This window comes from Panthera pardus, unplaced genomic scaffold, assembly GCF_024362965.1.
Source record: "Panthera pardus isolate Hobbes unplaced genomic scaffold, ASM2436296v1 HiC_scaffold_21, whole genome shotgun sequence".
Lineage (NCBI taxonomy): Eukaryota > Metazoa > Chordata > Mammalia > Carnivora > Felidae > Panthera > Panthera pardus.
In genome coordinates, this window is record NW_026526777.1 from 12133396 (window position 1) to 12155795 (window position 22400).

The 22400-nt window shown below is 38.7% G+C and overlaps 1 protein-coding gene across 3 annotated transcripts in view; it reads left to right on the plus strand.

Annotated features, from left to right (window-relative positions):
- Positions 1-8912: 8912 nt before the first annotated feature.
- The window catches only part of EPRS1 (glutamyl-prolyl-tRNA synthetase 1), a 72238-nt gene continuing 58750 nt past the window's right edge, over positions 8913-22400 (plus strand). For 2 of the 3 annotated variants that reach the window (XM_019465650.2, XM_019465651.2), the window contains exons 1-6: positions 8913-9095; positions 13023-13107; positions 16416-16515; positions 17398-17554; positions 19063-19202; positions 20495-20589. In XM_019465650.2, the coding sequence (XP_019321195.2) occupies positions 9050-9095; positions 13023-13107; positions 16416-16515; positions 17398-17554; positions 19063-19202; positions 20495-20589 (623 nt within the window). In that variant the 5' untranslated portion in view covers positions 8913-9049. Of the gene's footprint in view, positions 9096-13022; positions 13108-16415; positions 16516-17397; positions 17555-19062; positions 19203-20494; positions 20590-22400 lie in introns of those variants that run through there. The other variant, XM_019465652.2, reaches the window with a different exon arrangement.

Consider the following 22400-nt stretch of genomic DNA (forward strand, 5'->3'; position numbering starts at 1 on the left):
TTTGAGTACATATGTGAGTCACTGCTCTAGGTACATGCGACAGTGGACATAACGCTGACCTCTAATCTTTTCCTCTGTTGAGCTCATGTTCTTGTAAAGCAAATCAGATAATGAGCAAGTAAATGAAATTATTTTGATTGTGGTAAATGCTGCAGAGGAAATCAAGTAGGAAGATTAGCTAGAAAGCAACTGGGGCAGGATGGGGGGCTGGAAGATGATCTCTTTTACATAAAGTGGATATCTTCTCTGTGGAGGTGATGTCCAAGCTGAGATTTCCAGTAGGAATAATGAGCACAGTGTCTCTGAGGAAAGAAAGAAAAACAAAGCAGGAAGGGAGCCAGGATAGGCTGAAATAAAGTGAACAAGGAGTGAAGAACGTTATAAAATGAGGTTGGGGAGGCAGGAGCCAGGACATGTACAGTCTTAAAATTTTTTTTTGTTTAGTTTTAAGTATTTAGGAGAAATGAAAATGACTATTAAGAGATACAGGGTTTCTTTCTGGAGTGATGGTTTAAAATCGTGTTAATGATTGGACAACTCTGAATACACTAAAGGCCATTGAGTTGTACACTTTAAATCAGTAAATTGTACGGTGTATGAACTATATTTTAATGAAACTGTTAGAAAAAAAATTAAATAGCCCTGCGTGGCTAGTGCCCATCATATTACATAGGACAGCTCCATATCCTCTTCCTGGTTTATCACCACAATTTCGACAACCACTCAACTCCAGCAAGATGCTTGAACTAAGCCTCAGAATTATATTATGCAGTTGCTATGGGATATTTTCATCTAGATACCTTTTTTTTTTTTTAAGTAGTCTCCATGCCCACCATGGGGCCTGAACTCACGACCCAAAGATCAAGAGTCGCGTGTTCTACCGCCTGAGCCAGCCAGGCACCCCTTTGTCTAGATGGAAGCATCTCAATCAGTTTGGGGCCAAATACTTGGCCAACCTGTTTTCCCTCCTGTCTTGCTTCTTAGACAATGACAACCATCCACCCAATCATCCCACCTGAAGCCTGTCTATAAACGCAGGCACACCTGCTTCCCTCCCACCACCCCCTTCCTCAGCATCTCACCAATCACCACTGAGTCGACCTCTCAAATATGTCTGGAACTTCCTCTCTGTTCTCAATTCTGATTTTTATTGCCTTAGTTTAGGCCTTCATCTTTTACCTCCTCTCTGATAGATTGCTGTAATGACATTTTAACTGGTCTCTCTGCCACCGTTTCTGCACACAGCAATCCACCTGCCATACTGTTGTCGAAACGGTCCTTGTAAAATGCAATCCTAATCATATCTCTTGCTGCTGCTTAAAACTCTTTACTGACTTCCTATCACGGGATGAACTCTAGTTCCTCAGAACTCTTTATAATTTAGTATCTGCTGACATTCCAGCTTTTTAATCTCTCATTGCAAAACATTTTACATTCTGGCAGTAACGAACTGGCCAGTTTTCCAAATACACACAGCTTCACAACTCCAGGCTTTAGCTCATGTTCTTTCTTTGACCTCTTTTTTTCCATCCCTTAGATATGCCATCTCTTACTGGAAGCTTTCCTTTACTATTCTCTCTTCCCTCCCCTACTCACCGTGAATAATCATTTTCCATCTTCTGAGCTACTTTGTACCTTGTGTAAGCTTTTACTCATGCATTTATTGTTATTACTCTTATTTCCAAAATGTTTTTTTTATTTTTATTTTTTAGTTTATTTATTTATTTTGTGAGAGAGTGAGCATGAGCCGGGGAGGGGTGGACAGAGACACAGAGAGAGAGAGAATCCCAAGTAGGCTCCGCACTGTCAGCACAGAGCCTGCTGCAGGGCTGGAACTCAGAAACGGTGAAATCATGACCTGAGCGGAAACCAAAAGTGGCCTCTTAACTGATTGAGCCACCCAGGTGCCCCCTCCAAAATGTTTTTAAGGTGAAGGTATTTCTGGGGCACCTGGGTGGCTCGGTCAGTTAAGTGGCCAATGTCGGCTCAGGTCATGATCTCACGGTTCGTGAGTTTGAGCCCCATGTCGGACTCTGTGCTGACAGCTCAGAGCCTGGAGCCTGCTTCAGATTCTGTGTCTCCCTCTCTCTCTCTGCCCTTCCCCCACTTGCACTCTGCATCTCTTGAAAATAAATAAATGTTTAAAAAAAAAGATGAATGTATTTCTGTTGCTGCATGTATCCCATTGTATAGCAAATTTTATTTGTCTCTTTCATGTATAAGACTAGGTCCCTTTATGAAGGGCAGATCTGTATTGCCTGTTAATTTACATTGTAAGAAGGGTTTAATGTGTTGTTTGAATCTCAGTAGATGCTGAAAATGCCCATTTTAATTTTTTTTTAAGAAAAAATACTGCTAACCTAAGAACAGAAGCAATTTTCCTTAATTGGATAGTGAGATACCAGAAGGAAACACTATTCTTGATAGTGAAACAGCTACATTCCCACAAAGTCAGGAGTAAGAGAAATATGTTTTTGCTCAACATAAACATTGCCCCTTTGACAATGAAAGAAATAGGAGGTAGAAATATTGGCTAGAAAGAAAAAAAGTACCTAGAAAATTCAAAATGTCTAAGAAAACGATTGGAACTAATAAAATCATCCAACAAGATAATGGTCCTAAGACCTGAGACTCTTACTGCTGTAGTCCTACTTTCCCGAAAGCAGGTTTCTATTTGTGTACCACAGTTGTGCACTCTTTTTGTCATTTCTATTGATGACATCAATTTTCTTGATGATTCCATGCTTCTCAAAATCAAGAATGATACGGTTTCGACTGGGAAGAATAATACGATTGCAGAACTCTATAAACAAATAGAATAGTTATCATTACTTCTTAGCACTAATCTCTTTCCTACTCTGTAAACAATCCCACTCTCTTCTGAATTGTTAAGGCATTTCTGGACTCATCCAGTCATTGGGCACTTGGAATGTTTGTACCTAAGTCTTTTCAGAACTGTCTGTATTACTTTGACAGTAGTCAATGTGTTGAATGACATAGATGGAACTAAATCTCAAAAGTTAAAAGTTAGCAATGATATTTAAAATGAAAATGTTAGCTCTATCAAATCTTCTATGGATCAAGACTAGGCTAAGTTAGTGCATGCAACGTCTTACATTAGTTAAGCAGAGAATGGGGAACTTGAGGGATTTTAGTTGTTTACAATCTTTCTTTTTTTTAACTAAAATCCCTATGCTGTACTTTTCTTGTCTCCATGACTTATTTATTTTACAAATGGAAGTTTCTACCTCTTAATCCCCTTCACCTATTTCATCTGTCCCCTCCCCCACCTCCCTTCTGGCAACTACCGGTTTGTTCCCTGTATTTAAGAGTCTGGTTTCTTATTTGTTCATTTATTTTGTTTTTTAGATTCCACATATGAGTGAAATCATATGTATTTGTCTTTCTTTGTCTGACTTATCTCACTTAGCATAATACCCTCTGGGTCCATCCATGTTGTTACTAATGGTAAGATTTCATTCTTTTTCATGCCTGAGTAATATTCGTGTGTGTGTGTGTGTGTGTGTGTGTGTGTGTGTGTGTATACCATATCTTTATCCACTCATCTATGGATGGACACTTGGGTTGTCTCCATATCTTGGCTATTGTGAATAATGCTGCAGTAAACGTAGGGGTGCATATATATTTTTAAATTGGTATTTTTGGTTTTTTGGTGGCAGATACCCAGTAGTAGAATTAGTGGGTCATATGGTATATTTCTTTTTAGTATTTGAAGAAACTCCATATTTTTTTCCACAATGCTTGTACCAATTTACATTCCCAACAAAAGTGCACAAGGGTTTCCTTTTCCCCACATCCTTGCCAACACTTGCTGTTTCTTGTTTTTTTTGCAACTAGCCATTCTGACCGGTGGTATCTCATTGTGGTTTTAATTTACATTTCTGTGATGATTAGTGATGTTGAACATCTTTTCATGTGTGTGTTGGCCATCTGCATGTTTTCTTTGGAGAAATGTATATTCATGTCTTCTGTCCATTTTTAATTGGATTATTTGTGGGTTTTTTTGGTTTTGAGTTGTATAAGTGCTTTATATATTTGGGATATTAACCCCTTATCAGATATATCATTTGCAAATATCTTCTTCCATTCTGTAGGTTGCCTTTTGTTTCGTTGATTGTTTCTTTTGCTGTGCAGAAACTTTTTATTTCGATGTAGTCCCAACAGTTTATTTTTGCTTTTGTTTCCTTTGCCTTAGGAGACATATCTAGAAAAATATTGCTAGGGCCGATGTCAGAGAAATTACTGCCTATGTTCTCTTCTAGGGTTTTTATGGTTTCAGGTCTCACATTAGGTCTTTAATACATTTTGAGTTTATTTTTGTGTATGGTGTGAGAAAGTGGTCATTCTTTTACATGTAGCTGTCCAGTATTCCCAATACCATTTATTTAAAACACTTGTATATTCAAGAATTGTATATTCTTGCCTCCTTTCTCATAGTTAATTGACCTTATAAGTATGGGTTTATTTCTGGGCTCTCTGTCCTGGAGTTGTTTACAATATTAATATGAGTCAACAGTTTCTTGTGGCTGTAAAGAGCTAACGTGGCGTACGTTAATAGCATGGTGATGGGCAAAACAAAAGACAGTGCTTCTGCCTGCACTCTGCCCTGATCACACCACACCCAGAACCTTTTGTTCAGTTCTGAGTATCACATTTTAAAAGACACATTGAGTAACAGAAGCATGTTTGGAAGAGGGAAGGTGGGATAGATTAAAACTATCATTTGAAGGATTGTTGAAAGGTCTGGAGACATCTGGCCTAGAGAACAAAGACATGGGAGGCATCATGACAACTTCCAGTGTATGAAAAGTTGCCATGTAGAGGATCCCAGACCTGTTCTGAACAGCCTCTGAGGGTAGTGGGCAGATGTACAGAAAAGCAGATTTAGATGCCTCTAGTAGTAATAGGTGTTTAAAAACAGAGGGGGCTGTCTTGAGCAGTATTAAGTTCCTCATCACTGAAGGTGTTCAAAAACAGGTTATTTGGTTATTCATCTGTTGAGGAAGTGATTTCAAGATTCTCTGTATCCCTAGTACGTCATATGGAAAAAGACACTCAATATGAAAAGAATTTTTAAGAGAGACCCAAGAATTCCTCAGCAAATAAACACTGATCTTTTCCCTATATCTCATGTACGATTCAATCACTGCATAATATTTAGTGAGTGTACATCGGCGACGTGCAGGAAAGTCTATTGGACCCTTTGTGAAACTTAATAATATCAAAAAAATCTTAAAAATCACTTTGACCAAGAGGAGTATATTTAGAAGAGGGCAGCTTCAAAGTATCAGTGTAATCTATCACAGTATTAGCACTCTGTGAACACATTGCTTACTACCTAGATGGAAGCTGTGACCAAATCTGAAACAGCTCCCCGAAAGTTACGTGAGGTATTGGTTGATGAAGTGGAGGGGCCCATAACTAGGGGGGAATGTGACTTTCGCCTTGGAGTTCTTAATAGTCATAAAATAAATGCCGAGCATGACAATACAAGTTTCCTTATCTTAATGGCATCACATCGCACTTTATAATTCTCTTTTTCCTACCCCCTCTAACCATTATCTCATTTAAGTGTTTCCACACATTTAGAAAAAGATACATATTGTCCCTTGGCCATTTATGATATTGTGACCAGGAAAAATGAAAGCCTCTTCCATTGTTTTGTTTGAATGAAATTATGAGTCTATAATCATAAAAAAAGCAGATATATAATAAAAGGGCCAAAACATAGAAGCTTGAAGTGGCAGCATAAGGAGCTCTCTGCTAAGCGATTTTAAAAGGATAAATATAAAACAGAAGAAGTAACAAAAGACGATCTAAGACTACACTGACTTCAAATAGAACATTCTGTCTGATTTACTAGCTGAGAGGGACCATCCATGGAGAATACGAGGTTAAACATGTTATGGAACCATCTTTACAAGGCTAAACAGGTAACAATTCCACTTCTCACTTTTGTGTTTGCAAGTTAAAAAGACCTTAATCTGTAAATATTATATCTGAAAGGCTATAGATAAGAAATGCAATATTAGCAAAAATTAAAAGCTAAAGATATCAAAAGGGACGTGTGAAGGTACATTCAGATCTGAAATTTGAATAAGAAGTCAGTCATGAAAATCTGGGGGAAAATAATTTCAGGCAAAAGGAAAGTGGTGCAAAGATAAAAGATGTACTACTTTTTTTTTTTTTTTTTTAGTCATTGGTTTACTGATAATGTATTTTATAAAATAAAATAAAATAGACATGTAAGGGTCCCAGATATTAGCTAAATTCAAAGAAATGGAGGAGTCTGAGTTAATAAGTTTGAAGAGCAGGCATAATTTGGTTTGATTCATGTAAACAGTTCAGAAACAATATTTCAACTTTAGAAGATGCAGTATTGAAATATCCCTTTGTCGAATCTTGAAGCTGAACATTTTGTCCAAAGGGAGTGTTATTTTAATGTCCAAAGGGAACTTTAGTGGGAAAAATGTAGGTTTACACATTTGTGGAGCGAGAGAGATAGGCAGACATGATATTCCAACTATTAAATTCTTGGTTGTGACTGATACTAGAAAGGAAAACAAATAGAACCTGTTATTTCTAGCAGTCAATTTCCCGGAACAACTCTGTGAGCTTTTACCAAAAGTAGTGACCGGCTGACAGCATCTAGGGAGGGGAGGCTCTGCCAAAGAAAAAGATGCTGTTGGTTTTAATGTGCTCAAAGAACAGAAAAGGGTGATCGCAATGGAAATTTTCATAAAAGGGCAATGACGTCGGAAGTTTCGATGCCAGTGGCAGCTGCAGATTCTGTGCCTTGCTCAGCCACCTCCACAAGGGACTTGTGTAGGACTTTAGACACCTCAACACCCTGGCTCCTGATCATGCTCTGTTGACTGAAAGCATCCACTATTCCCATGGCTCCCAGCATGGCCTTGATACCAGAGCTCTCTTCCGCTTTGAACTGATATAAGTACAAATCTACATCACTCTTGCTCGCATTCTCTAAGTTGCCCAGGCTATCAATTTTTCAGGAGTGAGTTTATCTTCAAGCTTCTGCCGACCATTTACTTCATTTGGCAGCAGCAAAATCCTCCTTAGATCCGCATGATCAATCGTGCTTAGATCAGCAAAGCCATGCTTGCCTTTTTATGGCATTTCAGAATCTTGGCTTGCACATCCTTAAGGAAGGCAGAATTAAAGACCTTGCTCAGCTCTGCTCATATTCTTGTTCAGTCCAAATTCTCCCTCTTCAGTATGTTCTTTATCAAATTCCTGGTCCCACTGCTCTTTGAAATAGACTGTGTCCACCAGAACCAGATTTGCTAAGATTAGCACAACAGATTTGCTAAGAGAGCCACTGGGAAACAGTCCTTGATGTTCTTCATTTGTTTGGCTTTTCACTGAGGAATGAACCTTCTTTACGTTCTTCAGCAGCATTTACCTAATCAGCAGAACCCACACTGGCTAGGTACAGTTTGTTAACTTTATCCAAGTCCTGAAGAAATTGATGCATCATTTTTCCATAGAGCCTATTGGTGGTGATGTTCAGTTCATTATGCATCAGTGGGTTTCTCTGATTCAGTAAGAAGATTTTGAAATTGGTGATGCAGACATCCTGACTTTCAACCTGACCCATTGGAGCCCTTCCTTTTGTGTCTCTGTGACTTCATTAAAGTGTGTCAAATTTCCCTCTCCTTCTAAGATGATGTCATCTTAATGTCCTTAACTTCATTACATACGCAAAGACTCTGTTTCCAAATAGTCACATTTAGAGGGACTGAGGGCCAGGACTTGGACTTTTCTTGGGAGACACAAGATATATACTACAGACCCCAGTGAACCATACCTCCTCGTATTGATGCTTTTGTGTAGTCCCTTCTTTTGTATCCAGGTGGGCCCTGTGATTCACTGGTCACCAATCAAGTGGCCCAAAAGTGACGCTATGTGACTTCCAAAGCTAGATCAGGAGGACCCTAGCAGTTTTCATCTTGGTCTTTTGGAACCTTCACTTTCCTGATACTGAGATACCCTGTTAGAAGTCTTACTCCCCTGCTGGAGGCTTCACATGGAGAGGACCTATGGAGACGGGTGGGGTCCAGCTGAGCCTAGGCTTCCAGACTTCCCACCTCAGGCATCAGGTGAGTGAAGCCCTTCTGCACCTTTGACCACCCCAGGCTCCAGTTGAATAGCACCAAGTGGCCCCACTTAATGCCACCCCCACTTGAGGCCACGTGGGGCATGTATTGGTGGTGGTACTGGTGGGGTGATGAGGTTGAGATATTTTTTTGGAATCAATTCTTGACCCCTTGGCTCGAATACCAGCCCTTGGAGTACACACACGCACACACATGCCCCTACCTCTACCCCCACCCCTTCCCACGGGGTGTAGAGGAGAAATCCGCGTCCAGGCAAACAAAGCCAAGACAAACGCGGGCACTGGCTTTTAGTAACGCCTTTTACAAATAAATCCTTTCTTTTTAAGCATTATTTTCAAATATGAAAATAACTCTTGGAAATGCATTCTTCTTTTGAAAAATGCGGAAAATCAGAAAAGCTCCCCCCATCCCCAGTGTAACCATGGTTTGATGTGCAGGGTGCTTCCACGACTTCTCTGTGTTTCTAAACACACAGTGCCCATCAACAACACACCGCTCCCCTGGCGTGTTCCGTTTTGTGGCTCACGTGCAAGCCCTCACACCTCGGAAACGCTCTCACGCCTGCTCTCCTCGCTTTGCGAAGGGTCGTAAAGACTCGTTCGCCTCAGCACCCTCCGTTGGCCGCGCGAAACGCCTCTAGGCCCTCCTTCCCTCTGAAGCGGAGGGGCGGGGTCGAAGACCACGGGGCCCGCGGCGGGGCGGAGACGGCGCACGGCGATGACGCATCACGGTGTGCGCGGAGACGGCGGCAGCCACGACGCAGGGGAGGGGCGAAGGCTGCGGCAGCGTCAGGCGCGTGCACACGTTGCAGCTTCTCGCTTTCGGCGGGTTCGGGGTGGTTCTGACGGCCAGGCAGGCGCACTGACAGGTAGAGCCGCGGACCGGCGGGGATGGCGACGCTCTGTCTGACCGTAAATGCAGGAGACCCTCCGCTGGGTAAGGGACCGAGGCCGCCGACCTAAGTGGGTTGCATCAGCCGGGGAGGGTGCGGGGCAGGGAAGGTCGCCGCGCCCGGCGTTGCGCAGTGGCGGTCGCGGTGTGGGATTAGGCCTGCCGTCTCCCCGAAACTGTACACGGAGTAAGCAGCGCGGCCCTCATCTTCCGTCCTTGGCGTGTGGATCTGCTCCCGGAGACGGTTTACTCGGGCGTGGAGGGAGGCGTGGTGTGAGCCCGGGCAGGGCGACACGTCGCTCAGCCTCGGTCCTTTTCTCTAAGAGGGATGACTCTCAGCCAGCTCCCCTCTCCCTTTTTGAAGTGGCTTTCCCTAGAGACCTAGAACTGCTCATAGAAATATCATTTTGAAAGTTAAAATCCCATTATCTTCGCCTCTCTTGTAGCATATCCCCCTTCCGTCTCCCTTCCTCCCTCGTCTCAGAAAAGATCTTCAGGCCACTTCAGTACTTTATGTTTTATTGGATTCAAAGGGAACCAGGCAGACGATCGTAGTAGCTGAGGTTGTATTAAAACTGAGGTTGCACTTGTTTTTAATTAATGGTGGCACGGTAATTGCTGGAACACTCAAGTATACTGCGGACTGATCGGGTTGCTTTACCACACACATCCTTATGGATGTAGTCAAGGCCAGAATAAACATCGGATCTGTCACCTTCCTAATACATCTTTTTTTTTTTTTTTTTAACTGCCTAGAGTTTTATTTACAGAATTATTTTTTGCATTTTACATAGTATGTGATATATTGTGAAGTCATTTTAAATATTATCAAAGGAAGTATATTATTTGAATTCAGTTGTAAATACTTTTCTTATTCATAGGCACTTATTTTAGAGAGGGATTTTTTTCTCACTATATGAAATTTATTGTCATATTGGTTTCCATACACCTAATACATCTTAAGTTCTATTTGGAATTGCTTTTTTTTTTGTGGCTGAGGTTATTGTAGATAGACAGCTTGGAATTTCTGCTTTTTTATTACTTTGGAAAATTACACAAAAGAATTTAAGTAGTTTATTAATCTCCTATTTGGTAATGTGTTTACATAGTCTAGACTCACAGATACTTTACTAATGTGGGAGAAGTGCCGATCTTTAGATGCAGTTGACCACATACGGTTGACAGAATTATTCAGTACATTTTCAGCTTTGGTGGCATTCTGAGTCTTTTGGAACAAAACCCACAATAGCCATTTTAAGTACTTTAAAAATGCTGGTGTTTGAACCTATTGGTTCCAGTAATTATGGGCTAACCTCACCCTAATCCATGAACTCCGGAAGAAATGGGTTTTGCTTTTTGGGCTGGAAAGCACTAGACAGTGTGGTCTCATGGTTAAGAGCAAAGACATTTGCTTCCTGGAGACTTAGGTCCAATCCTGGCTGCCACTTACTAGTTGTGGAACATTGGCAAGTTCCTTGTTTGGCTTCTCCTACAGTTTCCTTGATTAAGAGGAATAGTATCTTCCACATAGGGTTGGTTGCCAGAATTACATGAGACTGTAGGTAAAATTCCTAACACAATTTATGTATTTTCTAGCTGTAGTTTTTACTAATGTTACTTAGAAAATCACCTTGAAGGTGATAGACCTGTTTCCTTAGTGAATTGTAGAACTCAGAATCACATTCTGACTTAATTCTGGAAGAGAATCTTAAAAAAAATTATTGTCATTTTGAACGGTAGACCAGTTATCGAATATATATTTGCTTCTCTCCTTTTTTGTTTTTAATTCTTCACATTGCTTAATTAAAATACATCTTACCTTTAAATCAGTAAAATTAGATGAAACATTTAGAAAACAGATTGCATTATTGTTATTTCCCTATTTTATATGCGTTCAGCATGTGAAGTTTTAATGTTAAGATAACTTCAAACTTCAAGGTACAAGAATAGAACAAAATGCTTTTCCCCTTGTACCACTGGAGAGCACACTGCAGATAATGATGCTTCAGCATCCAGAATATGCCAGTGTAGTGCTCTCTCAAGTGAGGAAAAACTTTGTGACCTGACAGGAACATCAAAATCAGGAAGTACACATTGGTATCATTCTTCCATTTAATGCACAGACCCTGTTCATTCATATTCCAACACCAGTTGTTCCAGCAGTACTCTCCATAGTGCAGGAATCAAAATCCAGAATCATGCTTTGCACCTAGTTGTCATGTCTCTGCGGTTTCTTTCAATCTGGAATATATAGTCTTAGTCTTTCCTTGACTTTCATAGATTTGACCTCTGTGAAGGCTGAAGACCAATTACTTGAAGAATGTCCCCTGATCAGGTTGTTTGATGTTTCCTTGTGGCTAGATTCAGCTACACATCTTTGGCAAGAGTAGCACAGAAGTGATTCAGTGTTCTTCATTTCCACCCATTAATTGGCGCATGAAGTTGATTTTTCCCATTACCGGTGATCTGATCTCAGTTACTTAAGATGGTGTCAGCCAGCTTTTCGCACTGGAAAGTTTTCCCTTTGCGTTTAAAAGGCATTTTGAATGCTTTGGGACCATGTAAACATCCTGCTCAAACCTTCACTTACTGGTTTCATCATCCATTGATGCTTCCTTCCCAACTTGATTATGATTAAGAAGGTGCCAAAGGTGACCTTCCAATTCTGCTGTTCTTTCTACATGTATTAGTTGGCATTTTTGTGTCAGAAGATATTTTTCTTTCCCATTAAAAAAAATTCATAACAAAATGTACTCAAAAGTTATAATCTGTATTATTTACTTTTATTCTTTTAAAATTTTTATTTTTTGAAATCCATTTTATTGACTTACAACATGCATATACTAAACTTTGCCAATTTAAAATTGACAAGTAACATACAGTAACCACCACAATAATGATAGAGAATATTTCTCTGATTTTGGAAAGTACCTTTATGCCCCTTTGCAGTGAGTTTCCCTTCCCCATCTCTTGTCCCTGATAGTCACTGATCTGTTTTCTGTCACTGTTGTCTTTTTCTAGAATTACATATACACTGAATTATATCATATATATTCTTTTGTACATAGGATAATGCTTTGGGATTCATCTATCCTGCCGCCTGTAACAGTACTTCATGCTTTTTATTTGCCATTTAGGATTTCATTGTATGAATACAGTAAAACTTGTATTATTTACTTTAGTGGTTACATTGCTACTGTTTGCCAGTGGGAGCCCCTCCAAGCTGGCCTCTGTGTCCTTTTGGCATATCTATTTGTGTACTTGCTTTCTAGCACAAGATTTTCCAGGGTTATCTCGTACCTTCCCTGCCGCAGCCCTGTTTCCAGTAGAGCATGATATTTAGAAATCAATATCTGGGTGTTGGTGGCCCATGTTATCCAAACTTATAGGACTAAATGAGTCAATTTAGGATATTTAATGGGTATTGAGAGGCAGATTACACCGTGTTTTAGAGTTTGAATTCTGGACTGCCTTAGACCTGCATTCAATTCCCGAGTGGCACATATTTAGTCAAGAACTTGGGTTCATTATTTAATCCTTCCGAGCCCAGTTTCCTCCTCTGTAAAATGGAGATAAAGGTGACCACCTCTTAAGGTTACCATAAAGATTGAAAATTCCGATGACTGTAAAGCATTTAGCGCAGTGTCCACCACATAGTAATCACTGAAATGTTATTAACAATAGTTTTTATAGAAGGCGCTATTCTCGTTTCTTCTTGTCTTCTGAGGGAGGAAAAGATTAATTTCAGTGTCCTTAACTGGAAGCTGAACATATTCAAAAGCAGTTGGACTGTGCCAATGAATAATTTCTGATGTAATATTTCCCCAAGACCAGAAGACCATACTTTCTGTTTATAGACCATTAGGAAAAAAGTTTACTCCTTGTAGGACTTAACACTGGTTTGTTGAGTCATTCTTACTGCTTTATGATTCAAGTTTATAAAGAAAAATCTTTTCATGTCATTATTTTTAGGAGCTTTGTTGGCTGTAGAACATGTGAAAGACAATGTCAGCATTTCTGTTGAAGAAGGGAAGGAGAATATTCTTCATGTATCTGAGTAAGTACTTTTATATCTCTGTTTTCAGTACTGAACAGCATTTTTTGAAATATTCAGAATTCAGTGTTGTGTGCTTGTTTTACTTGCTAGTTGGTAGATTGTCCCTAGAAAGAAGTCTGCTATTCTTCATTCTTAAAAGAAGTATATCCAGAGACACATATTTGTCAGTAAGGTATCTGATCCCACTTATAATCTAAAAGAAAGTAGAAATGTACAGAAAGATTTATACATGAGGTTTTTTTTTTAAGAGTGAAGAATTTTTAATGATTGTCTATTTTTGAGAGACAGAGTGGGGGAGTGGGGGAGGGGCAGAGAGAATTTGAAGCAGGCTCCAGGCTCTGAGCTGTCAGCACAGCTGACATGACAATCCAGGGATTGAACCCATGAGCTGTGAGATCACGACCTGAGCCAAAGTCAGATGCTCAACTGACTGAGCCACCCAGGTGCCCCTATACATAAGGGTTTTTAATTCTGTGATTTATTCTGGTAGAAAATTGGAAATATTCAAAATTAGTAGTAATAGCAAATAAATAAATATGGTAAATCCACAGCATGGAATGTTAGGCATCTGTGAAAAAGCTTATGAAAAACTTTTAGTGATGGGTTATATTTACAATATAATGTTAATTAAAACAACAGAACGTAAAGATAAAATCACATATTTGCATAGAAAAATATGTTTGAGAAGTGTGCAGCACTTTTAATGGTGTCTGTTTCTGGGTGATGGAATGATGGGTGTTTGGGTTTTTTTTTTCCTTCTCTGTTTTCCAAGTTTTCTACAATGAGCATATACTGTATGTTCTTGATTAAAGTGAATCATTTGCATCCTGGGATATATGGAAGATTAAACATCTTTCTTTTGGAACCCACTGGAAAGAATAAAAAGAACTGGAAAGGGAGATATTATTCTCTTTAATTTTTGTTTAATGAAACTAAGAAATGGACACAACCTGGTTTCAGATTCTTTTAACAGTATTTCACCAGATAGTAGAATCTAGACCAAATTGAAAGAAAATTTCCAGGATATTCTCCAGCAAGGTGCAGATTTGAAAAGTGTTGAAAGGTTCATAATAAACTGACAGAAAGACTTATTTTGGGAAAGGGGCAAGATACACAAAAACACATACTCAAACACACTCTTCCACTCCCCTCTCGTCCTTCCTCCCAGTGTAGTTGTATTGTAATTTTGATTAGGTCACCTTTCAGTGTTTACACTGTAATGACCTAGTAAGTTTTATTTACTGCTGAGCCACATACTATGATTACTTTTTGTGTACAACTTTTACTTTTCTATGGAATAATTGTTTGCTTTGTTCCCTTTTGAAGCCTGTCTGATTCCTGATCTGTTCTGTGTGACTTTAGGAATTTGCAGGAATATTTTCTGGTGATTCAGTATTCTGAAATTTCACAATGATATGCTTTAGTGTGGGTCTGGTTTTTTTTGTTAAGATGTTAAAGTAATCACTACCCCCAACCTGGGGCTCGAACTCACAACCATGAGATTAAGTCACATGTTCTACCCACTGAGCCAGCCACGTGCCCCGTGTGGGCCTTTTAAAAAATCTCTTCCACTGGGTGCTTGGTCTCTTTTAAATGTGGAATGGAAATCCTTCTGTTTTGGAAAATGTTTAAAAATTTTTGATGATTTTCTCCTCCATTTTCTGTTCTTTATATGGATATTAGGATTAAGTATCACCTTCACTTTCCATCTATTTTTTTCTTTTTACTTTCTGGAGTGTTCTTCAACTTTATCATCCCATTTTTTCTATTGAGTTTTTTCTATTTTTGCTACTATATTTTTAGTATCTAAGAGCTGTTTTTTATTTTTTGGGTACTTCTTGTAACAGTATCTTGTTATTTTATGATTGCAATATATTGTTTCGTTTTCTTTTTCCTAATTTGTCCAGGTTGCATTTTACTGTGTGCTTATTTCTTCAAATATTTGGTAATTCCTGATGACCTTCTTAGATTTTGGTAGGAATTTAAAGCTGTTTGCAAATTCTGACCTCAAGGGTGGGCTTGTCAGCTCTGAGCATACTTTGGTCTGATTGAGCAGTTTATTTAGTGGGAACTTCTGATGTTAGTATCCTTAGTTATTTCTTCTTAAGCTGATCAGATTATTCAATGAAGACTTTCAGTCTCTTGTTTAGAAGGTAAAGAGTTCATACCAGAATATTTTGGGAGCTGAGAGAGGGAAGAAGGCTAAAGATCTCAGCATCTAGTATATGTATATTCATTTACCCAGTTACTTGCATAAACCAACTCAGCAGTGACCAATTTCCGCCAGTTGAGAGACCCTCTGTTTTAGTGCTTAGAGAATAAACCTCCAGTTTTTGCCAAGATTGAATAAGAGAAGCAGCCCAGCTGTGCAGAATAGGGTTTGATGGTATCTATTTCCAGCTGATTCTCTTTTTTTTTTAATGTTTATTTATTTATTGTGAGAGAGAGAGAGTGTGCGCGCGCGCAAGTGGGGGAGGGGCAGAGGGAGAGAGAGAATCCCAAGCAGGCTCTGGGCTGTCTGTGCAGGGCCTGAATTGGAGCTTGACCCCATGAACCATGAGATCATGACCTGAGCCAAAATCAAGAATTGGACACTTAACTGAGCCACCCGTGTGTCCTCCAAGTGATTCTTAAATAGACTTTTTACCAGCCCTCCTAATTTTAGCCCCAGTTCATTCTTATTTCCATTCCTAAGTCTTTTGTGGATTCTAAAATTGAAGTTAGGTTGGTTTTCAGCTTTGTCCACTGTCTGCTTAAGATTCGGTTTTTTCAGACCTGTTAAATTCATCTCTCTAGCTTCTGAATTTTTATTGTTATTCTTTCTTTTCCTTAGTCTCTTTTTCCTATGGGTGTGTGTCTTTTTAAAAAATAATTTTTACAGAACAGTTTTTATATGGTTTGATCTGTCATCTTTACTTGGAAGTTGATACAACTAGCATCTTTATGACTGTATATCCTTGACTTCTCTGCCTTGATTTATTTTACATCAGTTACTCTTGATACCCCAATTATATTTTCATATTTTCACCACTGAATAGACAATAGTTAGAAGGACAAAGCAGTGTAGATAGTCCACTCTTAACTGAATTGTCAGATTTAACTGAACATTCAGAACATATTGGAATTTGATAGAAACAGTAAAGAATGAATTAGGCAGATTGTTTTTTTTTAGGCAGATTTTTTTTAAACTGTAGTAGAAAATACATGGTAAATGTAAGGGTTCTATTTTTACAGTTCTTCGTAAGTCTCATGACTCCTACTGATTCGCTAGAGCTATGGTAATATTTTATCTCCTGCTTGTATTCTAGAAATGTGGTATTCACAGACATAAATTCCATACTTCGCTACTTGGCTCGAGTTGCAACTACAGCTAGGCTCTATGGCTCGAACCTGCTGGAACATACTGAGGTAAGGAAGGAACACTTCCTTGGGTTTGTTTTCTTTTGTTTTGATTTATACTTCTATTCTTTTGAGAACTTCATTTTATTGTTGACTTATGTATGATTATTCTATTTAAGGTTATTGATGGAGTTTTAGTTACAGACCTAGCTAAGGAATTCTCATCTTATTTTTATTTTCAGGAAAAAACTTCCTAGCTCCTAAATTTCAACTTTTAATCCCCACCAGCAGTCCTGTTGGGTCAGTGAGTGCTGTCTTCTTCATAGAGTCCTAAAATTTCATACCTGGATGTAACTGTATAGATCATCTCCTGCACCTCCCTTAACGTTACAGATGAGGCAGCAGGCCTAGAAAATTATGAGGTTTTCCCAGGGTCACACACATAGCTTGGATTCTCTTTTCCTTTCTAGGTGTATACTTTGATTAATTATAGCAACAGTAGATTAACTTCCTGTACAGTTGTTTAGATGCTTTTCTCTTTGTTTGTAGTCAGCTCTAATTTTCCTAAATTTGCAAAATTTGAAATACAAAGAATAGTTTCCTAAGAATTTACTTTTAAATTTTGCAGGTGGATAATCACCTGCCGGTTTTGATCAAGTTGGTTATTCCTTCCTGCTGCTGCCAGTTTTCAAATCTTTTTCTTCCTTGAAGTGCCCCTCCACACCCCTGCAAAAAGAAAAAACAGAAAAATGAATGAAATTAAAATGAAAAATGAATGAATGAAATGTGTTTATTTTAATGCCAATTTAGATCCCGGGCAACCAGAATTAAATCCACATAATGGCAGATTCTGTAATTGGAGATAAGATAGGCATGTTTCTAACTAAGGCCATTTGTTTGTTTAAATTTAAACCGTGGTGTGCATTTATTTTCCATCTTTTATGTTCACAGATTGATCACTGGCTGGAGTTTAGTGCCACAAAATTGTCTTCATGTAATTTGTTTACTTCTGCAATCAACGAGCTCAATCATTGCCTGTCTCTGAGAACATACTTAGTTGGAAATTCCTTGAGCTTAGCAGATTTATGTGTTTGGGCTACCCTAAAAGGTATCAATTATTCTTCCTGAAGTTTGTTCTATTTTAATTGATATTTTGATGGGTAAGAAGTGTACACATTTCTGCATATGTGAATATATACATACATATACATGTGCATACACAGAAACATATCCACATAGAAAGAGTCACTTAGGACTTCCTTGCAAAGGATTGACCACCTGCTATTTTATGCCGGTCAAGTCACAGGGATTCCCTATCCTTTGCTGTCCCTAGAGGTCATCTTTCTCACTAATCCATCTCCCTGCTGCCTATGAAGCTGACCTTGGCCCTGCTAAAGAAGCCCTCATCCCATTTATGTCAGCACCTCTCCTGTCTCAGCCATTCCTTTACTCCAGGCATTGTTGTCTCTGATTATGGGTGTATATGTGTTTGGGGGGTAATCTGGAGTTGTTTCTCTTGGGGGTCACTGATCTGCTCTTCTGTGACTAGTTTGTAACAGGGTAAGATTATGGGATTGATGAGAGGTATAAAGGGGACTTGAATTTTGTTATTTTCTTTAAAAAAAAAAAATAGAAGCAAATACGCCAGAAGGTTTTATCATTCTTTAATTCTGCATTATGTGGCATTTTTTACATTATGTGTAATATTTTTGTGGCTAAAACTTTCCTCCAAATTCAATTAAATTGTTATTAAAATAACCAACATAAAATGAAGTCCTTTTCTAATTAAATGTTTTCATGTATAGGTTTGACATTGTTGTCTTTTTTTTATTTCTGACTTAATATGTGTGAAAAGGAAGATAATATCTTAAGGATGTAGCTTTGTGATGTTAATTAAATTTTCCTTCAGTGCCTACTTTTGATGTTACATCTGAAGAAATGAGCTACTTCTTGATCTTGATTTCTATTTTGTTTTCTAGTGGATCTACTTAAAGTTTTTCCTTATCTACGAAATGTAGCATTGGTTGGGGTGCCTGGGTGGCTCAGTCAGTTAAGTGACCCACTCTTGGTTTGGGCTGTGGTCATGATCTCACAGTTCTTGAGATTGAGCCCTGTGTCGTCAGGCTGTGCCCTGAGAAGGCAGAGCCTGCTTGGGATTTTCTCTCTCCCTCCCCTCAAATAAACTTTTATAAAAAAAAAAAAAAAAAAAGTGTGGCATTGGCCTTACAGTGGGTGTGTGGTGGTGGGGAGCAGGATTTAGTATTCATTTCATTGAGTTGAACTGCAGAAATAGTTTTAATTACCTTTTGTGAATTCTGTAAAGTATGTTAAAGAATTACATGAAAACATTGCAATGTGTGTCTAGATTTAAAATGTTTCATTTTGGAAGTGTACCTTTTTTTTTTTTTTTTTGGTAAGTAGACTCCACACTCAACAGGGTGCTTGAACTCAAGACCCTGAGGTTAAGAGTCACATGCTCCACCGACTGAGCCAGCCAGGCGCCCCTATAGAAGAACAACTTTGAGCCATCTTGTTTATTTAAATTAACTACATCTAGAACTTTGCTTTCAAAGTCGCAGATTTATTGAATGGTTTTAAAATTATGTTTGCTAACAGGAAATCCGGCGTGGCAGGAACAGTTGAAACAGAGCAAAACTCCAGTGCATGTCAAACGCTGGTTTGGCTTCCTTGAAGCCCACCAGGCCTTCCAGTCCGTAGGTACCAAGTGGAACGTTTCAACGACCAAAGCTAAAGTGGTGAGCCATTTTTAATGCTGAGACTGTAGATCTGAAAAGAAAATTATTCCTACTAATAGTTTGGTTTTTTTTTCCCCTTTCCATCCATGAAAAAGGATCTTCTTGGAAAAATCTGCCAAGGCTATTATAAAGTTTTGACTTACCTTTAATTATTTAACTACATAAAGCCTAATCTTTGTAATTATATGTCTAAAATATTATGGTCATCCGGTGTATGTCCCTTAGGAAATCCAAACTCCAAGTAACTAAAACCTCCTTTTTATAGCTGTACCGTGTTTTCTTCCTCCTGACTCTCTCCTGTTTGTTGATTTTTAACCATTGAGTCCTAGGCTTCTGCAGAGCCTTTTTGTTGATTCTGTAGGACGTGTGACGTAGAGTACAGTAGAAAAGATTCTCTTCCCAAGGTCTCTGTACTGTGATCTGTTTAACATATTAGGCATGTATAGTAAAGTTTAAAGATTTTCTGGCACAGTAAAATTTGAAAACTACTGTCTGCTTGGGTAAAGACACCACAGTCCACTCAGCTGTTTTGGCTAAAAATCTTCATTCATCCTTCACCATTTTTTTCCCATGAAATCAATCAACAAGTTGTGTTCTCATATCTGTTTTCTGTCTCCACTGCTTTTGATTTTTATTGAGGCCTCATTACCCCCTGTTGATTTAATACCATAATCTCATCAAAGGTCTCTCTCTTTTCTAGTTCAGCTTCTGCACTGGGCTGGGTATCATTTTAGAAAGTACAAATAAATGGTCCCATTACCCCCTGAGATTTCCTCATTGCCTAAAACCTAAAAGCAAGTTCATAAGAGGCTTCATGTTTTGGACCTTGTCAACAGCTTCAGCTTCTTTGCTCATTCACCCACCCCATGTATTTCTAACTTTTCATAGACATTGCATTGTCTTTGTGTCTTACCTTACCTTTGTGTGCTGTTCCCCCTTTTCTTAGAATGAATACTGCATCTGATGTATCTCCACGTACTTTTTAAGGTCCAGCTTGGTTCTTACCTCCTTTTAAGCTTTTCCTGATGACCCTAGATGCTGTTGGTTAACTTCAACTCACTGCTGTAACGCATTCTATACATACATATGTATGGTCTGTTGCCAGTGTTTGGTTTTATTTATGTCCTTCACAAGATTTGGGGTCCTTAAGTGCAAGGATGACGTTCTAGTCATCATTTGTCTTGTAACCGTGCCTGGCACATAGTGGGTATTGAGTATTTGTTGAATGAGTGTATTCTTAAACATTTAACGATGTAACTATTTTTATATGTTGTTTTTCTTCTGCTTTTCAGACATCTGAGAAAAAGCAAGATGTTGGGAAATTTGTTGAGCTTCCAGGTGCTGAGATGGGAAAGGTTACTGTCAGATTTCCTCCAGAGGCTAGTGGGTAAGAAAATGTAACTTGTAATTACAATGAAATATATTTAATGGAAAAGCTTAAAGACCATTAAATGCTTTTAATATTACTAGATTACTAATATGGAAGAAAATAAGTAAGGTTTTAATTGTGGGGGGTGTCAAATTTCTGAACATTTAAGTCTATTAATGTTAATGTATTGAATTTGTAGTTTTAGCTTTTTAAAGCAATTAGACAACATTGTTATTTTACCCCAGATGGAATTTTAATTATAAATAGGAAACTTTCCATAAATAGAAACCCTTAAGTTTTATTTACATTTTGAGATTTTTAGGCTCTTATTTAATAGGGATTTGTTTTGTATCCTGAGCAGTCCGTTTGGTGAGCAGAAGTTATGGTAGAATTATTTTTAAGTTACTTTTTTCCGAAATAAAGAAAATGGCATCCTGAGAAGCCTGTTCTTACTGAATTCTTTCTGTTGTTAGCATGTTTCCCAACCCCTTTCACTTTTGGCACCAATAGAAAATAATATTTGAAGGGTGCAATAGAGAAGAAGACTGTTCTGGCTGGTGGTCACCAGCCTGGGGCTGTCTCAGGCCTTGCCCAGCATTACCCAAGGCCAGGGGGAGTCCACCTTTGCACCAGCCTCTGTGAGCATACCGGACAAGCTTTGTGATAGCCCCTTTCCCGTGATAGTGAGTAATACAGTAAAATACCTCTTATTAATGCCAGAATTTTGCTTAGTTTCAGATTTTCTTACCCATTTGTGGTAAGTGGAATGTGTAGATAACAGAAAGTGGCAGATAAGGAAAAATCCATTTTATTTTAGCTGTTCTTAAGAGTTCTCCACAAAGTTTTCAGAAGCACCACTGACAAGAAAATCTGTTTTAGAATTCTACATTTTCTCTCTGCTTTTCTAAGTTTTCTCTAAGTTTTCTCTCTGCTTTTCTAAGTGTCGAAATAAAGGATTGATGGAAGGGGATGAAAGAGAAATAAGGATTTTGGAAAATTCACAGACTAAATCATTAAGTGATCGATGGGTAGTTGACTAAGTGGAATCTCATAGATAAGACTTCTCATACACACTTTATTCCTACTGACATCTTGGGTCCATGCGGCCCTGTGTTCTGTTCCTGTGTGCTTACTGCGACAGGTCATGCTTTCCTGTTGGGAGTGAGTGACTTTAATGGTTTGATAAAAAGCCACTTTCTAAGCAGTGGCTGTTTATAGCTGCGGCATTTGGACATTTGTCCTTTTAGAATCTTCTTATATTTTTGTCACCATCATTTCTTGGAATAGTGAGTGCCTCACATTTATAATTTACTCTGTAAAACACATTTGTCTGCCATAAGTCATGTCAATTTCAGAGACCATAGTGTTGGCCAAATACAATTTTGGGATTTGGAATATAAATTAATGTTCAGGTATTTTGGGAATCTTCTTTTTTGTTTGGTGGGTTTTTGTTTTGTTTTCTTATTCATAATTTTTGTCCTATCCCCGTATACTGCTAAAGAATTCTTTAATTTTTCTTTTTTCTTTTTCTGTGTCTTTCATGAAGGGCCAGAAGGCACGGCTTCAGCCCTGTTTCTTTCTGTTTTTTTTTTTTTTTTTTTAAGGTTTATTTTTGAGAGAGAGAGAGAGAGGGCACAAGCTGGGGAGGGGTGGACGGAGAGAGAAAATCCAGGCTCCGCACTGTCAGCACAGAGCCCCATGCAGGGCTCAAACTCACAAATTGTAAGATCGTGACCTTAGCCGAAATTGAGAATTGGACACTTAACCACCTGAGCCACCCAGGCACCCCAGCCCTTTTTCTTATTCCTAGCTAACATATATAGAAGCTG